A 22,554-nucleotide genomic window follows, 5' to 3' on the forward strand; every position below is an offset into this window, starting at 1 on the left:
AGGAGGCGTTAGTTCGTACTTTGGTGCCGAAGGACCTCTAGTGTCCCTTCGTAGCTTGTGCTTTGGCCTCACAGCTCTGGCTGGGCATTTCTTGATCTCAAGACCTTCCTATGTACTGTGGAAGGAGATAAGGTCCCCGCAATGTGCATAGGGAAGTGGCTGGGAAAGACAGGCTGGGTTGCTCCTCCCTGGGGAGAAGTCAGTTACTGTATGCCCCAGGTTCACCTTGCTTTGCTTCCGCGGCTCCTCCGCATCCCTTTTTCTTTACCCTGGGGGCCTCTGTGTGCCTTTTTGTGCACCACAGGCTGCTCCATTCAAATATATTATGTTAAATGCTTCTGGTGTCTCAGTAACGAATTTTCCACTGCGTTTCAGTGAACACCAGTATAAATCGGTAGATTCATGTTGCGCTTCATAGGACTTTTGTAGACTGCCCCACCAAAATCCGTGCTTAGTATTCAGCAGCATAAAATTTTCTTAAGCAGATTGAATTTAATTCATCAGTGGAAGCTATTAGGAATACAACAAAAGCGCTCTTATGTGTTTTGATCCACTCCATCGTTCACATGGGTATCCTTTATTCCATCATTAAGATGGTCCTGCATGCATCGCTCCAGTGAGGAAGAGCGGGAGGTGGGGCAGGCTGGGCAGCCTTTCTTTGCGGGGCCGGGGGGAGCTTCCCGGGTCTTTGAAGGCAGGGGGAGATTTAGCAGACGGTAGGAGAGACTCTGTGAGAATGGAAGCGGATGGTTTTTACCTGCCGATGTCTTTCAAAACCGGGAATTTCACTTGCTGCTTGACTTCACCCAGCCAAGCAGCCCCTCTGAATTTGCGCGGGCTCTTCCTCAGGGTACAGCGAGCAGCAGAGTAGGTCTCTGAGCTTACAGAAAGCTGCAAAGGATGGACGCAGGGGGGACACTCTCCCAGGTGAATAACGAAGTCAAACGGGAGTCTTTTCCCCACGGAAAAGCCCGGCACCCTTCCGCCCGCTTTCTGGTTTCCCTTCTCCCCCCGCCTCGCCCTGAGCAGCAGCCGCCTCCCGCACACCGGGAGGAGAGCCGGCCGTTCGCCAAAGCCCGGCGGCTCACACGTTTCCAGCGCAGGGCTCGGGAGTTTCCCAGCTCCGGGGATCCCGGGCACCGGCCGCTCTCGCTCCTCCTCCCGCTGCCGCGGCACCCGCCGAGTTTCGATTCCCGTTTCCCCGCCGGGGCGGAGCCATTCCGGTTTCCCCGCCGGGGCGGAGCCTTCCCGGCGCAGTCCCCGGCGCCGGCGAGCTGTCGGGGCGGCCGGCGAGCGGGGGATGGCGGGGGGACGGCGGCAGCGGCGGCGGGGCGGCCGGCGGCTGGGCACGGGAGGTACCGACCGGCGGCGGAGCGGCTGGAGCCCGGCCGGGGGTGGGAGCGTCCCGGCCGAGGGTGGACCCGACCCGCCGGAGCCGTGCGCGTCGCGCTGGGGGGATGTGAGACACCCCCACCCCGGGACGGGTCCGCGGAGATGAAAGGGCCGAGGTTGGGGTAACCTGCTGGGCTGCCTCTCGGGGAGAGCGGGCCGCGGCATGAGGTGCTGGACCGTGTCACAGTGCGCGGCAAGCGGGGGAGGCTGGAGGGAGGGAGGGAGGGGGGGAGACCGTGCCGGGGAACGGACGTGAATGTTCCTCTCTGGTTGCATGTCGGGGTTAAGCTGGGGCGGTGTGAGAAGGGTGGAGAGCGAGTCTCCGGAGGTGCTAGGTGAATCGGGGAAGGCTGTGCCGAGTGATGACCGCCTGTCACGCTTGGGCGTCCCGGCTCTCGGACGCTTGTGCTGCAGCAGGGCTACACGCGAGTAACTGGAGTAGGTCTGGGTCAGGAAAGCACCTGCAGCCCCTCAGCTGTAGATGAGAAGGGACTTCCGTCTGCTGTAAATAGGCAATGTGTGAATTTTTCCGTCATTGCTTCTCCAGCGTCTTGTAAAACATCTGACTTCGAGGCGTGCCATCCCCAAGGCTGTGGCAAATCTGGGCCGGTCAGATGCCTCAGGAAGTGCTTTATCTCCCCAGGACACTCTCCACAGCTGTGCAAAAGTAATGGAGTGTGCTTCTGCTGACATTTTGCTGATGGCCTTGGGAGCTGGTGGCACAGCAGCCTAAGAGGTGGAGAAATGTCTTTTAGTGATAGCTGGGAGAGTTGACTGGCATGAAACCAAGCAGTGGGTTGGACACTGAAACCCCAAGAGGCCTGAGCAAATAAGTCATACACACTTGTCTCACTTCTTCCTGAGGAGCCGAAGCTCTCGGTGAAAGCAATAGCACACAGAGATCTTGGGGAGGGGGCCGAGATGATTAAGATGCCTGCTGCCTTAGCGTGACTGTTGTGCCTGTCTGTATTGGTTCTGCAGAGCACACGCAGTCGCAGAAGAATGAGAAGGTGCAATGCTCAAACCACGACGCGACACATACGCTCGTTCTCTCCCACAATGGGAAGCTTTCTGAACACTGGACTACAGCCTCAGCTGACTGCTCTGAGACAAGGTAAGAAGCTCTCATGGAGTGGAGGTATGGGTGGTAATGGTCAGAAGATGTAGCCCACTTTTCCTAAAGGTAACATCCAAGAGACTGAGGCGTGTTCCTGTTGTAGAGAGGGAGCTGGAACACACACATTCCTAGGACCCAAAACTTTATCATCTTTTTAAACCAGGCAAGAAGTGCACTGATTTTGAGGGGAATACCAAGATCTGAGCTGCTTGGGATGCACAAGAGACAGGTTTCTCTCAAACTTAATAATGGTTGGTAGCACATACCAGAGTAATGCAGATGACCTGCAAACCACACGTGGCTTGGGAAAGCTGCAGGTGAAAGACTCAAGCACATCTGAACCTTGCCACCCTCTGATTAATCTGTGAGGGTAACCATCATCTAAAAATGGCACATCAGTTTGCTATGGGATTTTCTGTTAGCTTGCCCAGGGCTGAGCCTGACTTTTTTCCAGCTTTCCGTGGTGCAAAACACAATCAAATCAGTTAGACCAGCTGCAGTAGGCTAGCATCAGTGCAGGGTGAATCAACTGAGAGGTGACCTGTATTTTTCTACGTAATTCCTGCTAAATGTGCTAGTATCTTCTTCGTTTACTTTGTCTCATGGCACAGCATCTATCTACTTTGATTTTTTTTTTTTCCTTATTTTTGTAGGCTGGTGAAAGGACTAGGAAACCGAGATATTGTTCAAATAGCGTGTGGGGACCAGCACGCCGTTGTGCTCTCCAGAGGTAGCCTCTTTCAAGCACACTTTTCCTCCAAACGGGAGTCACATTATGGCAGGCTTGCTCTCGGAAGGGAGTGTTTGAACTACTTCCAGTAGTTGGTGACACCATTAGAGAGTAATGAGCGGTGGGTAGGGGACACAAAGTGCGCTGGCTATCAGCGCTGCCCTTTCCTCCCAGCACCCGGGGACCTGCAGCTCTGTCTTTCTCCAGTTCCTGAGCACCACCCCTCCGCAAAGGTGTGTTGTGGAGAGCAGACGTGGCTGCCCCACTCTGCGGTCACCAGACCTGCTCATTCTTAAGTTGGAGCACCTCTCTGGTTGGGAACTTCTTGCAAGTATGGCTTTAGAGCTGCAAACACCCTGCCTTTATTCTTGCTGTGCTGAGTCACACGGGCAGCATGGGACTGCCCTGAAGGGGTCAGAAAGCAAACAGGGAGATCTGGCTGCTGCTGCTGCTGGTCTCACCTTGGAGCTAGGTCCCTGAAAACACTGATTTTCACTCCCACTCCCAAAGTGCAAAAACTCAAAGGAAGCAGTGAGGCTGAGCTGTTTCCTTTTATTCTGTGCGTGAAGGAGGTCAGCTCTTCACCTGGGGCCAGAACACCCACGGACAGCTTGGAGTGGGGAGCCAAAGCACGCTCATTCCCCAACCACAGCTGGTGGAAGGACTACAGGGCATCTCACTCGCTCAGATTGCTGCTGGAGGAGCTCACAGCGCTGCCGTCTCACTCTCTGGAGCTGTCTACTCCTGGGGAAAAAACGATTTTGGACAGCTGGGACTTAGAGACACAAAAGGTAAGGAAAGACAGCAGCAGGAAGGTGTTTTCCTGGTCAGTGGGCTTACTGCAGGCACAGGAGTGGCTCCTCAGGACTGTCAAGCCTCTTTGGAGCAGCAGCGGACAGTAAAGTCTTTTGAAGAAAGTATATCTGGATGAGGTCTTTGTTTCCTGACCAGGAAAGGCATGCAGGGACAAGGGATTTAGGGATTGTATTTCTACAGAGAACTTCCAATCATTTTATGTGGCCAACTGGATAGCGTGGGCTCTTAAACCCATGTCTCAGAGGTCTCTTTCCACTCCCATTCTCTCTCCATGCAGTTTTGCATGAAAGAAATTAATTTTACACCTCTTTGCCTTCTTTAATTCTCTATAAACACAAGGTGAGAGAAGAATTAAAATCACCCATTTTCTTCAAGCCTAGAAGGCTAGAGCAGAGTTGCCCTAGCCAGACAGAACCTGAAGTCAGCAGGATCTGAATGAGTCTGGACCCTTGAGAGTCAGATATTTTGAAGCCAAGTACCTTTTGGCAAGCAGATGTGAAAGCACTGTGTTTTGTTTCAGATCGAATGTAAATGAAAAGAAAATCCTATGAAAAAGAACATTATGAGAAAAAAGTATGTTCTAGTGGAGGGTAGAAAACAACTCAAACCCAAGTTGTAAATACATGAATTGCTATAAGAGAGGACTGGAAAGTGCTAAAACACCCTATTTTCTAAATCTTTCTTTGTGTGAGACCCCCTAGTACTCTTCCACTTCAGCAGTGCTATCTTCTTTCCAGACAGGGACTGCCCATCATACGTTGGAGCATTAGAGCACTGGAAGACTGTATTTATCTCATGTGGGGCAGATCATACTGCGGTTCTCTCCAAGGTGAGTCTGAAATGGAAAGTCAGCATCCGAGACCTCACCCTGCGAGAAAAGATACACTGCTAAAAGTCAGCACGGAGAAATTGGGATGGCAACGCTTGCTTCCATCCAAGTCTGAAGACAATCCCCAAGGGATGCTAACTAAGCTATTGGGAAAATTGGCCTTTTCTCAGATTCCCGTCACCTGCATGTAAACTTTTGCAGGGAGGCGGTGAATGAGAATCCTGGAGCAAAGAGGTGCAATTCAACTCTCAGTATTTTTGAAAATATTGTCTTTTTTTTTGTAGCACGTTGGTGACTTAAGAAGATATGAACAATAGCTAATTCACTAGGGTTTACTCATACAACTAAAACTCTTAAACATCAGGGAATTATTCTCAGGAGTTAAATTGCTTTTTTCAGGAGTTAAATGATTTGGACATTAGACAATGTAAGATTAGGCTTGACACGAAGTGAACTCTACCTGTGTTTGAATCAGTGATGTTTTAAATCAAGTCCCATATAACGTATTGTGTCTTGCTGGCTCTCGCTCTCGGTGGTGACCATTTGAATGATGTTAATAATGCAGTGATCCTGTTGATTGCTTCTTTGTTTTCAAGGAGGGGTTGGTGTGCACCTTTGGAGCAGGAGGGGCTGGCCAGCTCGGTCACAACTCCACCCGGAATGAACTCACGCCTCGTGTAGTGGCCGAGCTGTGGGGAGCAAGAGTTTCGCAGGTTGCCTGTGGCAGGTGGGAAAGTACCAATAACATGCCTTCCAAGGTCAAGGTCTTAGGGAAATCACTGAAGAACAGTAGGGGAGGGGAGTCCCCATGATGTTCAAATCCCTGTATCCCAGTAGGCCAGCACTGTCAGGATATTGTCCAGTCATCATGTGTAAGCCACCCTCCTGCCACAGCCCCTCTGAAAGCCGAACCCTCAGCCCATGCCGAGCAGAGGGAGGGGGCTGCAAAAAATACCAGAAGCCCTTGGTTTTTGCTCTTTTAAGAAATGAAAGATGTACTGGGTTCCAAAGGCCAAAAGACTGTCAAAAGCCTGCATCAAGAGAGTCACAGAGTTCCCATCCACTTTAACAAACTGGTGGGTCCTTAGAAGGAACCAGAGTGGTGATAATTATCCAATTTCATTCTGCCTTTCTGGAACTGGGCCAGAAAAAGTCTCCTGTCGACTTTTCTGGGCTTTGTATCAGGAGCATAGAAGTTGCACTTGAAAAAATAGAAGGGCGTGAAGCTAGCAAGCCATAACACTTTATTTTCGTATGTGGAACCAAGGTAAATCACAAATATTAGAGGATAGTATAGGGAATTTGAGTCCATACGTTTCTTTATTGCTGAATGTTTATGCAAGGAAGGGTCCTATGACTTTGGTTAAAGGGGTTCTATAGCTGGACTGTTGGGAGTTTTAAAGACAACCCTCAGCTATCCACTCTGAAAACGTATCTCTAAATTTTATTCTGACTAGCCCGATGGTATGAGCTTATTATGACTATTATTCTTTTTCTGAACAGACAGCACACGTTGGTCTACGTCCCCTCCTTGGACAAAGTCTATTTGTTTGGTTCTGATGAAGAAGGACAGCTGGGACATGAGAGAAAGCCTACTCAGTTGATACCACTTCCCATCAATTCACCAGTGAATACTGGAGAATCCTGTCAGGGTAAGGACTATTGCAGATGTGTACAATCTATATTCGTTTCTTCCAGGGCAACGCTTGCTTTCTTGATTTCATGTTTGTACTGAGAGGCTAACATTACGTCTCATGCTTGCTTGGTCATCCCAACAGATTCCAGCAATGGATAATTCCATTTGCTGCTTGATTTATCATCATGGGTAATGGCCACATAGGATCAACTTTTAGACAGACAGCAACTATCTGAGGGATTTCTTTATTGTTCCACATCTGTGCACTGAATTCTCTGAAGATAATGACTATCTCTTCAAACGTTCCTTTGAAAATATTTTTATTCTTTCACAGAAAACAACACATCACAAGAAGTGATTGAAACTGTTGCAGGAGGAAACCAAAGTATTGTCCTTTGCAAGAAGAACGAGGTATGTGCATATTTGATCATGGCTTCTAATTTTACCATTGTTGACATTACTGCTGGAAACATTTGGATTTTCCATCCTGCTTTTAGTGCACCAAGTTTATGTATGTCTTATGCTTACACAGAAACTAACTTGTAGTGCAATTATATATCTGTTTGGTGGTTAATGCATCTAGATCATTTGCAGCTGGATGACCATTAATTTGTTCATACTTAGGCTGAAATCTTCTTGTAATGATTGGCTTGAAAAAATGAACCCCATCTGCTAGACCTGTAATCTCTCAATACTTTCACGCATTTCATACAGAATTCCTATTTGAATGGAATTGCCACTCTGAAGGATGAAGATGTGGACACATGGATTTCTAATTTCGGTTTGCAACACTGGGAGAGTATAAAAAAGTAAGTCAGAAACCTGCTGTTTGTTTTTTTTTTTTTTTTTCTCTGATACATGATTTTCTCTAAAAATTATTATCCTTTGGAGGCTATTGTAGGAACTGATGTTCAAGAATTTAGCTGAGACAGAATCTTGTACCAGGACTTCTTACTTAGGTTTTGCACAGGAAAAAGAGATGTTGATGAGCAACAGCCCTTTGATAACCCTTTTGCAGGAACAGAGCAGATGTACTGCCTGTCTTCGGAGGCTTGTCCTCCTCTTCTTGCACAGGATGGTTGTTAAGTTGATGAAGAGCCAACAAGTTAAATCAGTGAAAGATTTGGTCTGCAGGCCAAGGCCTTGTGCAAAAATCATAATGCAGAGTACCCAAATTGGAATGTTTTGTGTGTGTCAGCATTTAAAAATTAGTGATCCCTTCTTTAGTTACCCATTTTCAAAAGCAGTAAGTATATACTACTGTGGGAAGCCTTACACTTACAGCTGAGAATTATGATTATGTAGTCTTTTTTCAGATCTTACGTGGGAGGTTATTTTCTTTGGGCAAGTCTGACTCCAGTTGCTGATTTAGCACATTTAAAAATCTTGGCTGATTTGGATCTCAATGTTCCCCTGACCACTTTTAGTATGGTTTAGATCATATGGGAAGCAGTTGTTGAGAGAGTGAGAGAGAGAAAGGGTTCTTTCCAGATACCAATAGGAAGGGCCTGACAGCAAATCACTTGATAAAATAGCTGCTTTAACAAGAATAGAGAACCGGGAATACAGGTAGCGTGTAAGTCTAACATCCCTTCAGACACTGGGAACCCAGCTTTCATGCAGCAGCAAATGGATACCCTGATGGATTTTCCCTCGGTGTGCTACAAAGATCCCGTCCGTGGAGGGGTTCCTCCTCCCTCCCATGCCACACTGCCTTTTATTTTGCATAACAAACAAGACCAGGCAACGTCGCAAGCTGTCAGGAGAAGATATCTCCATCATAACACCCACCAGCGTGCGACACAGGCTGGCATGGGGCGCTTGAGCAGGTTCCCTTACAAGGCCCAGGGGAGCAGAGGTGGCTTGCTGACGATCACTAACTCCTCAAATACAGTGTCTTCTGCACGGCGCTCAGTACAGTGGTGCCAAGAAAAGTTTTATGTGGTCAGGTGCAGACACACTTGTACCCATGGTTTCTGTTCTTTCAGAATTAAAAACCTGAAGTTGCTACTCATGTTGAAAGAATTGACTTTGGTTTGTTTTTTACTGTCAGGAGTATCAGACTGATCTTTTCGTCTGAGGCTTGCATCAACGGAAGCTTCCTGGAGAAAAGGTAGCGTGTGCTGACTTAGACATAACAGAATATATTGGCTGCATGTAAACTGACCAGAAAGTGTTATTGTAGGCCACATATGTAGAGAAGATGAGTCGTATCTGAATTTGCAAGAAGCAAGTCTGTATTTTTGAAAGCCCAAGCTAAAATTAAGGGTTTTTTATCCCCCAGTCCTATTGAAATTTGCTGTAGAAGCTCACATTCTAGCAGATTATCCTATAGTGACATTTGACAGATGATGATAATCCCTTTAGGCAAAATTACAGCTCCCAAAGGATCCATAATAGCTCCTCCTGGCACTGAAGTGCAAGTCGGTTTAGGGTGAAACAGAGGAAGCCTACCATTAACAGTGCACAGCCACAGAAGACAGGAAGGACGGAATGTTAAACAGGTCACACCACAGTGAGACTATCTTCTCAGAACAGAATGAAATTATAGCCACTGGAGCTGGGGCTGAACTTTCCAAGTGTTTTCTGATGTTAGGATGCTTCACTATTCATTCAGTAACAAAACCCAGCTTATCACATCATTTGGTGTTCTTTTTTTCCTTTGTGATAGAGACAAACATTTCAAAACTTCCAAAGACTTCTCAGGTGTAGACATATCAGAAGTGCAACGTTTTTATGAGAAGATCAGCAAGAAGCCAAAAGTCTTACAGGAGGTAAGGACTGAATATAAAGATTCTCACTACGCAGATACTGAGGAGCTCTGGATTTGTGCATGAAACTTGGGAATTTCACGGCAACCTAATTCATAGATGATTTTGGCAAAACATAATTGCATTTTTAACCCTTGTCTCTTTTTTTTTTCCTCTGAAGGTGCAAAAGGAGATTGAGAGGTTACTGCCATCATTGTCTTCCTCTCCCATCTCGCCTGAAAATTTTAGAGTCTACTTGGTCTTGCCTTTCCTTCTGCAGGGAGAGGATGACAGCTCTTACCATTCTCTCGGGCTTCTAGCAGAAGCCATCATGAAGCTCCAGCCAAAGGACCTGCAAACTCTTGGTAGGGTTTTATGATGATAGAACTGAATGATTTAAATGCTTGGTCATTTTTGGCTGTGGAGCAAGAGTTAGTATCACTGATGTAATTTGTTCCAGAGTTCAGCCAAAAGAAATGCTTTCAGTAGAAGTAGAAACATGGGGACTACACAGCAAGACGCAAGAAAAAAAAACCCTCTCAGTCTGAAATTTACTGGTTTTTGTAGTGCAAAATTAAGCTTTTTTTTGTTTGTTTAGTTCATTTGATAAAAAGAGAAAATGCAGCTTCATCCAGAAATTGCAGTTATATGCATGTTACCTGTGACACATACTTCACTAGCTGTTTTCTTTACAGAATGCCTGTGGTCAAATCTAGAAACATCCTTTTTCAAGCAGCTGGTCATTCTGTATCAGAGGGTTTCCCAGAAAAATCTGTCTCAATTTATCGTGGAAGTCAGCAGCTGCCACAGAAACCCCTTAAACCTGTACCCACATGAAACAGTGACTCTGCAAATACTGCAGATTCTTTATCAGGTGAGAAAGTGTTTGGATCCTGATTAGATAGGACGTATCAGTACAAGTTAGAGTATTTTAATCCTTTTTACTTGTTGAATTCTCTGGGTTTCCTTCTTACAAGGGAACGCGGGGCCTTGTCATTTGACATTGCTTCAGGCATCTCTTTGGCTCTACACCAGCATAGCTTTGAAAGAATCCCGCTCTTGAGCTGTGCCTGGCTGACCCTCTATAGAAGTGAAGAGCTGAAGTGTGTTACAGCCCCTGGCAGGGGGAGGGATGCTTTCAGTGGTGTGAGGAGTGCATGCACTGATGTGTACAGAGCTATGCATCGATGTGGTGTCCATTAGGTAGCATGCCCATTCCCCTTTCTGCTGGTGAGACCCCTCGCCCCAGTAACTTGCTCACAGCATTTAAAAGGCAACCCACCTGCTTGGCACATCGTGGCTGCCACAGTAACGCCGTATGATGCTTTAAGAGTCCGTTACCCGAGACATTTTCTGGGACAATAGAATTAGACCATGTTTAGCTGCATACGAACAAGGGGAAGAAAGGGGGCAATAAGTGTATTCTTCTTGACAACCATCCTTTCTCCTGCTGAGATGTTCAAAGTTTAGGAAAGTCAAGAGCTCCTGACGGAGTCCTGTTAAGGGGTCTTCATTGTAAATGAAATTTGCTTTCCAGCTAGTTTATACATGGCTTTCTGAGACTTCTCACTGTTGAGCGAGCACTTCTATCCTTCCAGTTCTCTGCAGGGTCTCAGAGCTGTTTCTGCAGAGAGCCCTGTTACTCCTTAGTCCTGTCCTGCCACGTAGACGCATAGCTCACTAGATCTGCTGACACCCCTTTTCATATTGTGTGTGTTGATGCAGGTGAACTCCAGAACTGGTTGCAGAGTACAAGAAAACAACTTCTATGTGCCTCAAGTGAAAGTTATTATCAGATTGTGTTGGGTCATTAATACAGAAGAAGTAAGTATAAAATCTTACCAGCAGTGCAAACCACTTTTTTTTGTTTTATTTAAATGAGTCGATACATATGAAAGTCAGCTCTAGACTCTAGCCAATTACATCTCAAAGGCAACGCATTTTCCCTAGTTCTCCAGCTGTTCTAAATTATGCAAGCCATTTACCGTCCCAGTATTTTAGCAGCTACAATAGTGCCTCTCCTGCGATGACCCCTGGTTCTGAGAGTTGGAGCTGTCTTCCAGCATCTTAAGCGGCTCTATTTGCTTTGAACTGGTGAGCAGCATGAAATAGCACCAGGAGGGATGGTTGCTATACTTCTTGTTATTCTGGATTTTATTATGTTTAATTAACAGAAATATTGTGAGGTCTCTTTAAATGTTTATGTAGAAATCCTGTTGAGCATTTCAATTTACTTAAATCTAAAACCAAAGCCGTGGTAACAAAAGATAATCTGTGAAATGGTTCATTTCTTGATGACACAAAGGAGTGAAAATTAGCTACCAAATGCAATTGGTGTCACAGGAAGCAGCATGACATAGAAATGTGGATAGTACGGGCTTCCTTAGGCAAAAAACACAGTTTTCTGGCAACTTGGCTGGAATTCACAGGGCAACTGCCTAATTCTTTCATAAGCTTTTGTCTGCTAAGTACCAATTTTGTAGCAATTAACCAGAGCGGAGGAGGAGGTTTGAGAAACAGTATAGAATCAAAAGTCAAATAGGACATTACCTGAAGTTGCTGCCCCATCACACTAGAGGTGTAACACTTTGAATTAGATTATTTTGTACACTAATATCTACTTTTGGTATTACAGATAATAAACCCAACAGTTTTTAACAACAATATACCATAACCTGGGTATCCAGGACATTTTTACTATGTGTTTTGGTTTAGCTGAATTATGGAAGATGCTACTAAAATCACTCTCTCTCTGTTTTATTCTTGGGGCACTTTAACACAAGCGTCTGCCTGCACAGACAGTTCAGATGCCTGTCTCTCAGGGTTTCCCACCCACAGAAGTGTTTAGAAGCTGCTTTTAGGAAGTGTGCCTCTGCCAGTATAGTGTTCTTGTACACAACAAGGGCATGTTTCAGAGATACAGGAGTTTGCCAGGGTACAGACTGGCAGTTCAGTCCGCACATGTACCCCCAAACTCTTGATTTTGCATGAGAAATCAACATGTCATCTTCTTTCTTCCTTGTCATTTCAGATGGCCCTATGGAAGCTGACCAAATATCCATGCATCTTTGACATGCAAGACAAGATCGATGTTCATTACACCGAACGCAACGTTCTGTCCAACGCCTTTAGTACTGTAAGCGTGACCAATTTTTTTACAATTTAGAAGAGATAAACACACTGCCAACAGATTGTTACTTCAATTTTCAGATAAACCTATTAAGTATGGGCCACGAACAGTGGCTTTTCCCAGTTAGAAGACAGTGCCTTCTGCAAGACATATGGACCCATTTAAATGACGCACCAACCCAGCAGTTCAGGAGGATCTTAATGGTAAGATACCAAATTGTATTATTTGTTAGCTCTGAATATATTGCTGCAGCGTTTTTTGGTTTTCAGTGTTGCTGAAGCATTGGTAGAAGGGTTTCAGTAGTCACCGAGCATACAACAAAACAACTACTCATGAAATTATTGTAAAACATGTTCTATGGGGGATGGAAAGTAAATCTGGAGGGCAGTATCTTACATTCTTATTGCAGGTAGCCATTAAGCTTTGTTGCAATAAGTTAAATTCAAGTGGCAGTGCTATTTACTGTGAAGTTGCTTTGGGGTGATGTAATAGGATTACTCAGGAAACTGGTAATTGGCAAAGTCCATTACTATTACTGCTACACTGATTTTAAAGGCTCTAAGCTAGTTTGCTGTACAAGAAAAACCCAGTGGCTGGGGAGCCAGCCTTAGAGGCCAGCAAGCAACATAGCCACAAAAGCCATTTCTCTCAACGAGGTGCTGCCTGAAGGGAAAGGAAGGATAGTGCCAGCAAGAGAGACGAAATGCTGATTATAATGCTGCTGCCTCCATGTGGCTTTAGTCTGCGGTTTCCACACAAAAGGTTCTGGCAGCTGTATTTTCTGCAGGTATTGCAATGCTAGCCCTGCCCTGCAAAAACCATTAGATGGCTGACATGGGAACAGGGCACCTGCCCAGAGCAGAGCTCAGCTCAGGGACCATGTGCCGTATCAGTCACAAGGGCTGTCAAGAGTCTGGCACCACGCCTGTGCAGCAGGAAATACCAACCTCAGTGCCTGATTACCCAGTTCTGGTTCTTTCCAAGTGAGCCTTCTTGCCAACCAGAGCTGTCAAAGCTTTTCCTTCCTGTACACTTAGGAGAAGATTCACAATGGCTCCTAGAGCTACCTTTCCTTCCCTCTTCCTCACTACAGCCACTGAAAGAGGTGTTTATTTACAGAGGCAATACAGCTTGTGCTCTGTACTGTCCTCTGGATCTGGAGTCTCTGTCCACTGATTGTACAAGGGGCCCCAACAAACAGCTGCACTTAGCTAGTCAGCCTTCGAATACACCTCTTGCGGGCACTGCCTTTGATACTGTGCCTCACAGCATTATTTGCCCAGCAGCAGCCTGATCAATTTGACCACATCATTAGTATCCCACCAAGAGACACTGAGATCTGCAGTATTTACAACTTGGTGCTGCATTTCTGAACTTTTCAGCAGGTAAGGGACATTGGTGTGTCTTGTGTTGCAGATATAAACCACCCAGTAACAAAACATAAAAAAGAAATCCTTGTAATAATAGATTATCATAGCATTAACCTGTCCCCTTCATAGCTCTGTCGTGTGAAGACATTTTGTCAGACAGTACCAAGAACATAGTTCTTTGCACCCGACACCCTCATAGTGGTCTGTCGCTCCACTCTCTAGCGTTGCTGTAAATGAAAAGAGGGAAGGTTGAGGTATTTAGCAGAATTATCTTCTGTTCCCCCTCTACTGAGGAGGATAGTGCTAGGGGGAAAGACACTTTACATACTTAAACAGCATTTGTAGCTGTCGGCTTGGCTACCAAATCCTGGGCTCAGTTGGAGTTGTTTTTCCTCTAACCTGTCAGGAGATGCCTCTTTAACAAAGATTACCCAGCCTGGCTATCAAACTTGGGCACTCAGAGTCATTTAACAAATAGTACAGGGACATATATCTCCTAAGCAGACACTGGAATATGTTGGAAGCCACTTTAACAAAACCCCAAATGCAGAAGTACATCTTTTCTGCAGTGCTGTCATCTCCCCATCTTTTTCTTAAAAAAAAAAAAAAAAAAAAGCCAAGCAAGCAGCTACTGGACATACAGACATGGGTATCATCCAACTAAATTTCTTCATTTAACTCAAGTTTTGTTATCGAACATCAGCCCAATTTATTTTATGTTCTTCTGACAGTGAGACTGATACATTTCAACACACACATCAGTTCAAAACAAAACTAAGGCTCGTAATTCAAAGAGAGATTCATATCGCTGCATGTTGTCATTGCTTATTATTTAAGATCAGTTATTTCAGTCAGGCTACAGTTCTTCCTGGTAAAAACGATCACCACCTAGAAGATTTTCATTAGTGCCACTACAAACGCACAACACTCTTGAAGGGATACGCTAGAAGGAATTAGTGCTTCTTGTTATTCCTCCTCTTTACCTGCCTTAGTAGTAATTAAGTAATAGGCTGCTGCAGAGGACTTCATACAGTTCCAGATACTACTAGGAAGATGACGACAGTCACTAGTGCTAGAAAGGGAACTCTCTCAAATCAACTGCAATACCCAATGAGACTAAATAAACCACGTTGCTTTAGAGAAGCCCACAGATTATCAAGTGCATCGCACTAGTTGTGCCTAAAAAGCTTAATCCCCATCCAGGTCCATAGGTGGAAGAATACATAAACCGGTATTGTAACAGGAAGGAGGAGACTGTAGAAACATAAGCTGTTTGTGCTGGTGCAGCCCTGCGGGAAGGTTTCGTCTACGCTGGCTGAGTAAAACAAGCCTGCTAGGGACAGGAGGGGAACAAGTACAGTCAGGGTGGGCAGGGAGGGGAGCATGCCTCCTCCAGCCATCGGCCCCAGTTTACCCCTGTGGCTGGTGGGTCCTCAGGGCTGCTTCGAGCCCTCAGCTGGGGGCTTCTTCCGAGTCGTCCTGGCAGCCTCCGGGATCATGTTCGGGATGCCGTCGATGATGGGGTATGCAATGCCCAGCTCCTCGTTAATGAGCTCGTTGGTAGCTTCCTCGTACCTGGCCGGGCGAGTCAGGGGAGGGGAAGAAAAAAAAAAAAAAAAAAAAGAACCAACAAAACAAAAAGAGGAGTGAATCACCGGGGTTTGCTCTTTGGCAGCCCCTCTCGCTCGACTCGGGGCAGCAGCAGGCCAAGGGCGGGCAGCCAGAGCTGCTCTCCCGCCGGCCCCCACCCCTCACCTCAGCGGCCGCTTGGAGAGCGGGCACACCAGGAAGCGCAGCAGGGACGGCTCTAGCGGCTGCGGCCGCCCCGAGCCCGAGCCCGAGCCCTGCACCGGGTCCGAGTCCTGCCCCTGGCCCTGGCCCTCGCCGCTCGCTGCGCGGCCACCGGCGGCCGCCCTCCGCAGCACCGCCGCCGCCGCCCGGCGCCCGCCGCCGCCGCCCAGCATGGCCGCCCACCCGGCCCGCCGCTTCCGGCGCTCCCGCCAACCCGCCCCGGGCTGCGCTGCGCGCACGGTGGTTCCGCTTTCCGCCGCAGGTGCCAGTGCCGCTCTCCCCGGCGCTATGGGTGTCTCCGGGCTCGCAGGTGTCGTTCGTGGGCGAGACGGGACTGGACGAAGGCGGGCCGTCCCAGGAGCTCTTCAGCGTCGCCGCCAGGACCCTCTGCCAGCCCAGCACCAGGGCCTTCCGCCGCCTGGCCTCCGGCCTCGCGTGGTTCCACAGCCAGGTGAGGGACCGGCCGGGCGGCCGCGGCGACCCCGCGGAGGTGGGGAGCCTGCTCCCGGGTAAAAGGCAGTCACGGCTTTCATTCTTTCTTTTTTTTTTTTTAATGTTCTTTTTTGTAACCAGGCCTCAAGCTGCGAGCACACCTTCCTCCGGATCGGGACGCTGTGCGGAATGGCCCTGTATAACGGGTGCACGGCGCCCTTCCCCTTCCCCAGGGCTCTCTACAAAAAGCTGCTGGGCCTGGCGCCCACCCTGGAGGACCTCGAGGAGCTGTTGCCCGCCGCAGGCCGGTACGAGCCGGGCACGGCCCGAGCTTTTGCTGGGAAGCTACGGCCGAGGCGGGTCTCCTAGCTTGACGATGCTCACGGAGATCCCTAGGGCCCTGTTTGGGGTACCCCCGGCAGCTGCGTTTGCCGTTGTGGAGCTGCTAAAAGCCGCAGATTTCCAAGGTGGTCCTTGTCCAGGGCACGGGCGTTGCTCTCGAAGAGAGGCTGGTGTCGCCAAAATAGAGAGCTGAGCCCCGTGGGTTAGAAAGGGTCAGGTTTCTGCTCCGCGTGAGCTTAAGTCCACACTGTGAATATGTAGTTCAAAACACTTCGAGCTGTAGTTCGGACTTGCAAGAGCTAAGCGCCCAATTACTAATGTTGTTTTTTTCTCCGATTTACTAATTATCAGTTTCCACAATGTTGTTTTGCCGAAGCGCGGTATCATCATAGGCTGCAGTTGTGCCAAATCTGAGAACCTGCATGCAGGGTTTCCAGCCGCTGGGAAAGGAGATTTCAGGCAGATAGGGCAGGGAGAGGTGCTGCTGCCACCAGCATAAAGCTTCTAGGCCCCTGAAGCCCAGCTTTCCATGCAAGTGCTATAAACAGCCGAGAAAATGAGAACCCCTTCCCACGAGCCAGTGACTGTGTTGAGGTGCAAGAGAGCCCTCAGTGGACTGAAACATCAGGTTGCCTGCAATACTCTTTGAGAGGTGCTGCACCCTAGAACGGTTCTCCCAGATCATCCCCCTGGTCCACACTTAATTCCTCACTAGATGATATCTGGAAGAACAAGGCTGTGGTCCAAGCCCACTCGCCACTGAACTTTGTGTAAAGTTATCCCCACACGGTGTGGGGAAGGACTTGCCTGGAATCCTTCATGGTGAAGGCATTTGCCCTCAGCTCATGGCAACAGCGGGACATAAGTGCATAGATCAGTTTAGGGCCATATATGAAGGTTCTTTGTGAGTATAGGTGTTTGTATGTATATACATTCAAATACTGCTTGTCAAAGGATGGTTTTCAGCGAATTTGAAAGTGCCTTGAATGATCATGTTTCTTCTCTCTTTTTTCCCTTTTGTTTTTTGAAAGGAATCTTAAGGGAATTTTGGATGAAGAATGTGATCATATCCTTGAGAGCCTGGACCTGAACTTCACGGTGAGACATTGTGCCATTCAGACATGCCATGCATGTACCCAGGCAAGACAGTGTCCCACTGCAAATGACACAACTTGTCTGTAAACTGGTAAAAGTGCTATATCAGGCCCTGTAAACTCAAACTAGTAAAAGTGCTATGTCAGGCCCTGCAGAAAGAAAGAATGATAGATGTAGTACATATATATCTGTCATATATAGATATAGCATCCAATGTTTTCATTTATTTGCATAGATAATGGAAGAAGGAGGTTCCGTGGTTGCTGTTGAACTTAAAAAAAATGGTGCCAACATTCCTGTCACAAAGGGTAACAGGTTGGTTTTATTTTTCTTTTTCTTATCCTGTTGTCTTGTTATGAGTGTATGAAATACCATATCTATACCCATCCCCATATACTCTTAGAAAATATTGAACATCAGCTTTGTGCTGTTGGTCTTGGTCCAATAGGTTGTATGCTTTCAGTTCTTGTTGTACGTGCTACATACATACCAGACATTGGCAGTTTGTGCAATCAGTGAATAAGAAGGGGTTCCTTGGACATCTTGGCATCTGCATATACAGAGATGCCTGGCCTTATCCGGGAAGTTCCTAACAAATGTATAAAATACCCTTGAACAATATTTTCAGGGAAATACAGACAACTTGTCTGGGAAATCCAGCTATAGGTACACCTCTCTAAGGTTTTTTTTAACGAGCAAAATGTTTCCTGCTTACTTATGTATATGGAAAGTATCTTGTGTGTAACAGAGAAGGAGAAATCTATCAGTAAGGTATTGTGGCAATATTAACCTCAGCACAGGGGACAGAGAGAAATTCTGTGGCCTGAGCTATGCAGATGATCTGAGGACCTATCGGGATGCATGAAAGGGCTGTTTAGGAAGATTGAAGTATAGCATTTACATTGAGTTGATTGTACAAGTACAATGTCACTAAACAAATCCCCATCACAGTAGAGAGAAGAGTGAAACTGTACTGATTAGCAGCTGTGCAAATATTTATGTTGATTTCAGGGTAATTCTTGGGCATTCAGTGGAGTTTTGCTGAATTTACACCATTTAGGTCTGCTAGGTTCCATCTTAATAGTGAAGTGTCTGATAGGATTTCATTGGAGTGTTCACATGAAGTACAAGGAGTATTATCAAAATGAATCCATGTTGGCCAGCATTCTCTTCTATTTGTGATGATCCTCCCACCTTATTCAGTGAATAAATAATTGCCAGTGATGACTGCTCTCGGTAAAGACTGAGTCTTTACAGTAGAGCAGGTCATACGTAATAAAGGAATAAGAAATAAAGTTCTCTATAATTCTCCTTTTAAAAAAGCACCTATTGCATTGCTTGATGGATTCAAAATATCTTTGCAGGAAAGAATTTGTTGACTTGTATGTGAATTATGTGTTCAATGAATCGGTACAGAAGCCATTTCAGGACTTCATGCAAGGGTTTTTAAGAGGCTGCCCAGCTAGGAAGTGGAAGATGTTTCTCCCTGCAGAGCTCCAGATTGTTCTCCAGGGACACACAAAAGTTGACTGGCATCTGCTGGAAAAGGTATTGGATACAAGCACAGTGTACTTCTGCTATATGTGCTGAGCATAAACTCCTTCTGACCTGTTCTTTCATTGAGTGTGTAGGTTATGAACAGAAAAGAGAAGCTCAAGGGACTTTTATCTTTTTTTGACTTGTGTTGCTGTTTTGAGTCTGTTTCTAATCTACATCAGGTACAAGAATAAAGGGGACTAAAAATCAAGTTGTAGCTCAAGGATTGTCATATGAATCTTTGAAAAACAAATGAACAAGCAGATTGCAGAGGTTAAGAGGATTTGAGTATCTGTGAACAGGATTATAAAATTTATCGGATAAACTGTTGTTGCTTTAAATAAAAATGGAAATAATGAGGATTAACTGGCCTGTTTTGTTTTTATCTCTTCAACAGAATGTGACGTACAGTGGGTATAAAAAGTTAGATCAAACCATAAGGAATTTCTGGACTGTGTTTCACAAACTCCCAGAAGAAAAAAAGAAAAAGTTTCTCGGTAATATATCAGGCATTTAAAACTTTTCATGGCCCTTTTTCTCCCCCACAAAGCACATTTTAGATGCTTGCACATGAAAATACTATAGTTCCAAACGGCTTTTTGACATGTTCCCCCCCGCCACATTTTCTAGTGAAAGCCACAAAGAAGTGACACAAAGAATTGCACAGACACAGCTCTGACCCTCCTCACATCCCTTGAGGCTTGCCTGAGTGCATCTGACCGCCTTGAACCTTGCAATTACTTTATCCCTTCCTTTTGTGGTTATCAGTTGTTGGGTCAGACACCTTAACTTGTGTGAGCAGACTATGTTGACGTAAGCAGTTTAGCTTTCTCGAAGGATCACAGGAGCTGGCTCATCCTTTTTAAATGTAGAAGGTCAAACCTAGCCTGGGCTTTCTCAGTCACAAAGTCTATATAAGTAAAAGAGGGCTTATAATTATCACGAATCAGCAAGAGACTATTATATTCAGGTACCATTTCAACAAAGCAAAATAATTAGCTTATGGAAATAGCCATATTTTTACACTAATTTTCTGTCATGATTTTCATCCTCTGATATTATCTTGTGTTTTTTTTTTTTTTTAATTTGCTAACTTGTTTTTCTTTTTCCCCTTCCTGCAGCTTTTTTGTCAGGATCTGATCAAATCCCTGGCTACGGACTGGAACATTTTAAATTTTCTATTGCAGATCCTGAAGCAGAAAATCCAGATGAGCTCTATCCTTTTGCTAATACCTGCAGCCACATTTTGTTCCTCCCCAGATACAGCAGTAAAAAAATACTCAAGAAAAAGTTGCTGCTTGCCACAGAGCATAATGAAAAATTTGGCTTGCCCTAACTCTTGGTCAGGAGCACTCTAAAGCAAAAATAAGAAAACAAGTCTTTGGTTTCACTTGCGATAACAACTCCAATTTACTGGTTTCTACCCTGCCTTATTTTTATTGCACTTTGTAAACTCATGAGCATGTGTATTCAATGAGATTTTATATTGATTTTAAAAATGAGCTTAGACCAGATACCTGATTGTTAGATCATAAAGTTAGGAAAGAAGAATCCTATTTAACATGCATCCAAGAAGCAAGCTGATAACCAAGTATATTTGCATATACGTGCATTCTGTCTGCACTGTGCTGATCTTGTTTAGTTGGTGAGGTTTCAGCAGCAGGGGTGTGGTGATTTGTGCATTACCAAACATATAGCCAGTATATGCTAGGCAGTCATCATTGTAAGAGGAAGCTAGAGTAAAGTTTTCATCTGTATTAGTTAAGGGTTCTCTTAGGGAGCACCTAACGCTAAGGAGACATGTTCCTGCAAACTGTAAATTGAAGGAGCAGTCTGTGCTCACCTGGATATGGCCTTCAACTTATCTGAGAGAGGTTCTCAGGATGAGGATTTGATAAGTCCTAGACTTTGTGAAGAGCTGTATTTGTAAAGCATTCATGGACTTTTTATTATTTAGTGTGATAACACTGTGATATTTGTCATGTTTCTGTATATCTTCTAAGGAGATGTTTGGCAATTAAAAAAAAATTTAGGCTTGCAGAACAGCTCTGTCTACAGAACCCTGCGGACATGAGGCCTGCAGAGCTGCTGGAAGCTGATTGTCAAAACAGTGCATAGCACTGGCAAGATGCTGAGAACGTCAGGCAGGATATGAAGGCAGGATGTGTATTTTTCTGTATGTTTCGCTTTGTGTAAAAATAAGAGAGAAAGAGAAAGAGAACAATCATGATTTTTCAGCAGTCTTTGGTGTGTTAAATGTGTCAGTGGACATACATATGTAAAGACGACTTTTACTGTGGTGAACTAAATGATGATTGATTAAATTTCCACACCTGTAGTTGTGTTCTTCCTTTGTTATGCAGTGGCCTATGTGTGACAGTGTATCTGTTTTCTGTCCTTGTTGATATGGGGAAGCCATTCACAAGAGGAGTCAAAGGCTGTGTATTTCAGATAGGTGCATTGCACAGGCTGAACAAGTCAAGGTCTTTCACATTTGGTGCAGAATATGCTTTAGATGAATGTAAAAATTGAAAGCGACAAGACGACAGCAATTTTTACTTCCTGTTCTGTCTTGACTTTGTGTTAGGTATCCCATGCATGCCCTCTTGGACCAGGGAGGCTGCCTCTGAAATGCCAGTAAATTATATAAACCTTTTTTTTGAAGTGACCATTAGGCTAGTGCTTTTTTTTTCTTCAGGGAAGTAAATGTTTCCTAGGAAAGACATAGGCATTATTTATGAATTTCTAGCTCAGTAAAAAGGACATTGTTACATATTAAGAAAAAGAAAGCTTCCTTTTAAGTTACAGTATAGTAATTAGTAAAGAAGAACTTCAAGCACTCACCTCAAGCGCCAGGGTGGTACGGGAAAGCAGGTGGCACGGCAGTGGTGACGGGAAGAGGGGAACTAGCACATCAGAGGATGCCAGCTGCCAGCCAAGGGGAGCCAGGGGACATGGCCCGCGCAGAGCTAACCCCCGTCCCCCTCACCCGCCTGGGGCAGACAGGACATCACAGGGATGATTGCATCCTCTGGGAGAGGCACCACCCTGCTGCAGGTGTATTTTTGTGGAAAGAGGGAACTGGCAGAAGCCCAAGCTGTTGTCCCCATTGAGCTGGAAGGTCCCCATCCCACACCCGGCTGATGCTGCCCCACCATCAGGCTTTCTGTCATAGCACCTTAGCCTGCTGCTCTTTACCAGCCTGCTCCTGGCTGCTTGTTTCCTTTTTTATGTTTTTCTAAGCCTCCGTTAGGGCTTGGAAATCCAGAGTGATCTTCTGTGCTGTGCAAGTGCACAAAGGTGTATTCTGTTTGGATTTCAAAATAACCCATTAGAGCTTAAATGATAATAGGTTTATTTAGAGCCTGGAGGAATTTCCTTCTCATCATGTATGATGCAACGTCACGTGGGAGATTAAAGCCCAGAGTAACTTTCAAGGCTATTTTTAATTTGTCCTCAAATAAGCCCTGCTGTTAGAAAAAAAAGAAAAAAAAAAAGACCTTCAGAGGGAGCAGAGTGCTCCTCTGTCATTTTCTGAAATGAATTTGAGCACTAAGCTGTGTCTACATTTTCTCAAGCAGTGCTTGT

General features: G+C 45.7%; 3 protein-coding genes across 4 annotated transcripts; 1 reads left to right on the forward strand and 2 right to left on the reverse strand.

The window, feature by feature from the left end:
• The first annotated feature begins 1,300 nt into the window (after nt 1–1,300).
• LOC115353380 (probable E3 ubiquitin-protein ligase HERC3) lies at nt 1,301–21,304 on the forward strand. 2 transcript variants are annotated; one of them, XM_030043162.1, is made up of 23 exons: nt 1,301–1,355; nt 2,374–2,506; nt 3,163–3,239; nt 3,809–4,030; nt 4,793–4,884; nt 5,481–5,611; nt 6,388–6,536; nt 6,855–6,931; nt 7,235–7,329; nt 8,574–8,633; nt 9,192–9,294; nt 9,452–9,635; nt 9,966–10,144; nt 10,996–11,094; nt 12,302–12,406; nt 12,481–12,603; nt 15,872–16,012; nt 16,135–16,301; nt 17,367–17,433; nt 17,666–17,745; nt 18,795–18,978; nt 19,364–19,463; nt 20,088–21,304. In XM_030043162.1, the coding sequence occupies exons 1-23, from the start codon at nt 1,301–1,303 to the stop codon at nt 20,300–20,302; spliced, it is 2,838 nt and encodes a 945-aa protein (XP_029899022.1). In that variant the 3' UTR covers nt 20,303–21,304. The 2 variants fall into 2 exon arrangements, with proteins under 2 accessions (XP_029899022.1, XP_029851728.1); XM_029995868.2 differs by lacking the exons at nt 1,301–1,355; nt 3,163–3,239 and adding an exon at nt 1,410–1,560.
• PYURF (PIGY upstream open reading frame) lies at nt 11,119–15,749 on the reverse strand. The gene is made up of 3 exons (XM_029999642.2): nt 15,526–15,749; nt 15,185–15,345; nt 11,119–13,997 (listed from the first exon to the last, which is right to left on the reverse strand). The coding sequence occupies exons 1-2, from the start codon at nt 15,732–15,734 to the stop codon at nt 15,204–15,206; spliced, it is 351 nt and encodes a 116-aa protein (XP_029855502.1). The 5' UTR covers nt 15,735–15,749; the 3' UTR covers nt 11,119–13,997; nt 15,185–15,203.
• Nucleotides 14,455–15,188, reverse strand: PIGY (phosphatidylinositol glycan anchor biosynthesis class Y). The gene has a single exon (XM_030000959.2). The coding sequence runs from the start codon at nt 15,168–15,170 to the stop codon at nt 14,940–14,942; it is 231 nt and encodes a 76-aa protein (XP_029856819.1). The 5' UTR covers nt 15,171–15,188; the 3' UTR covers nt 14,455–14,939.
• Nucleotides 21,305–22,554: the final 1,250 nt, after the last annotated feature.

This window comes from Aquila chrysaetos, chromosome 1, assembly GCF_900496995.4.
Source record: "Aquila chrysaetos chrysaetos chromosome 1, bAquChr1.4, whole genome shotgun sequence".
NCBI classification, from domain to species: domain Eukaryota; kingdom Metazoa; phylum Chordata; class Aves; order Accipitriformes; family Accipitridae; genus Aquila; species Aquila chrysaetos.

What these genes read in the sequence shown, in the direction of transcription:
- LOC115353380 (XM_030043162.1), top strand. Translation starts at nt 1,301, where the DNA reads ATGGCGGGGGGACGGCGGCAGCGGCGGCGGGGCGGCCGGCGGCTGGGC. An exon ending in TACTGCAGATTCTTTATCAG is followed by an intron (nt 10,145 to 10,995) that starts GTGAGAAAGTGT and finishes GTGTTGATGCAG; the next exon opens with GTGAACTCCAGAACTGGTTG. An exon ending in CCTGTCACAAAGGGTAACAG is followed by an intron (nt 17,746 to 18,794) that starts GTTGGTTTTATT and finishes ATATCTTTGCAG; the next exon opens with GAAAGAATTTGTTGACTTGT.
- PIGY (XM_030000959.2), bottom strand. Translation starts at nt 15,170, where the DNA reads ATGGCTGGAGGAGGCATGCTCCCCTCCCTGCCCACCCTGACTGTACTT.
- PYURF (XM_029999642.2), bottom strand. Translation starts at nt 15,734, where the DNA reads ATGCTGGGCGGCGGCGGCGGGCGCCGGGCGGCGGCGGCGGTGCTGCGG. An exon ending in CTCTCCAAGCGGCCGCTGAG is followed by an intron (nt 15,346 to 15,525) that starts GTGAGGGGTGGG and finishes TCGCCCGGCCAG; the next exon opens with GTACGAGGAAGCTACCAACG.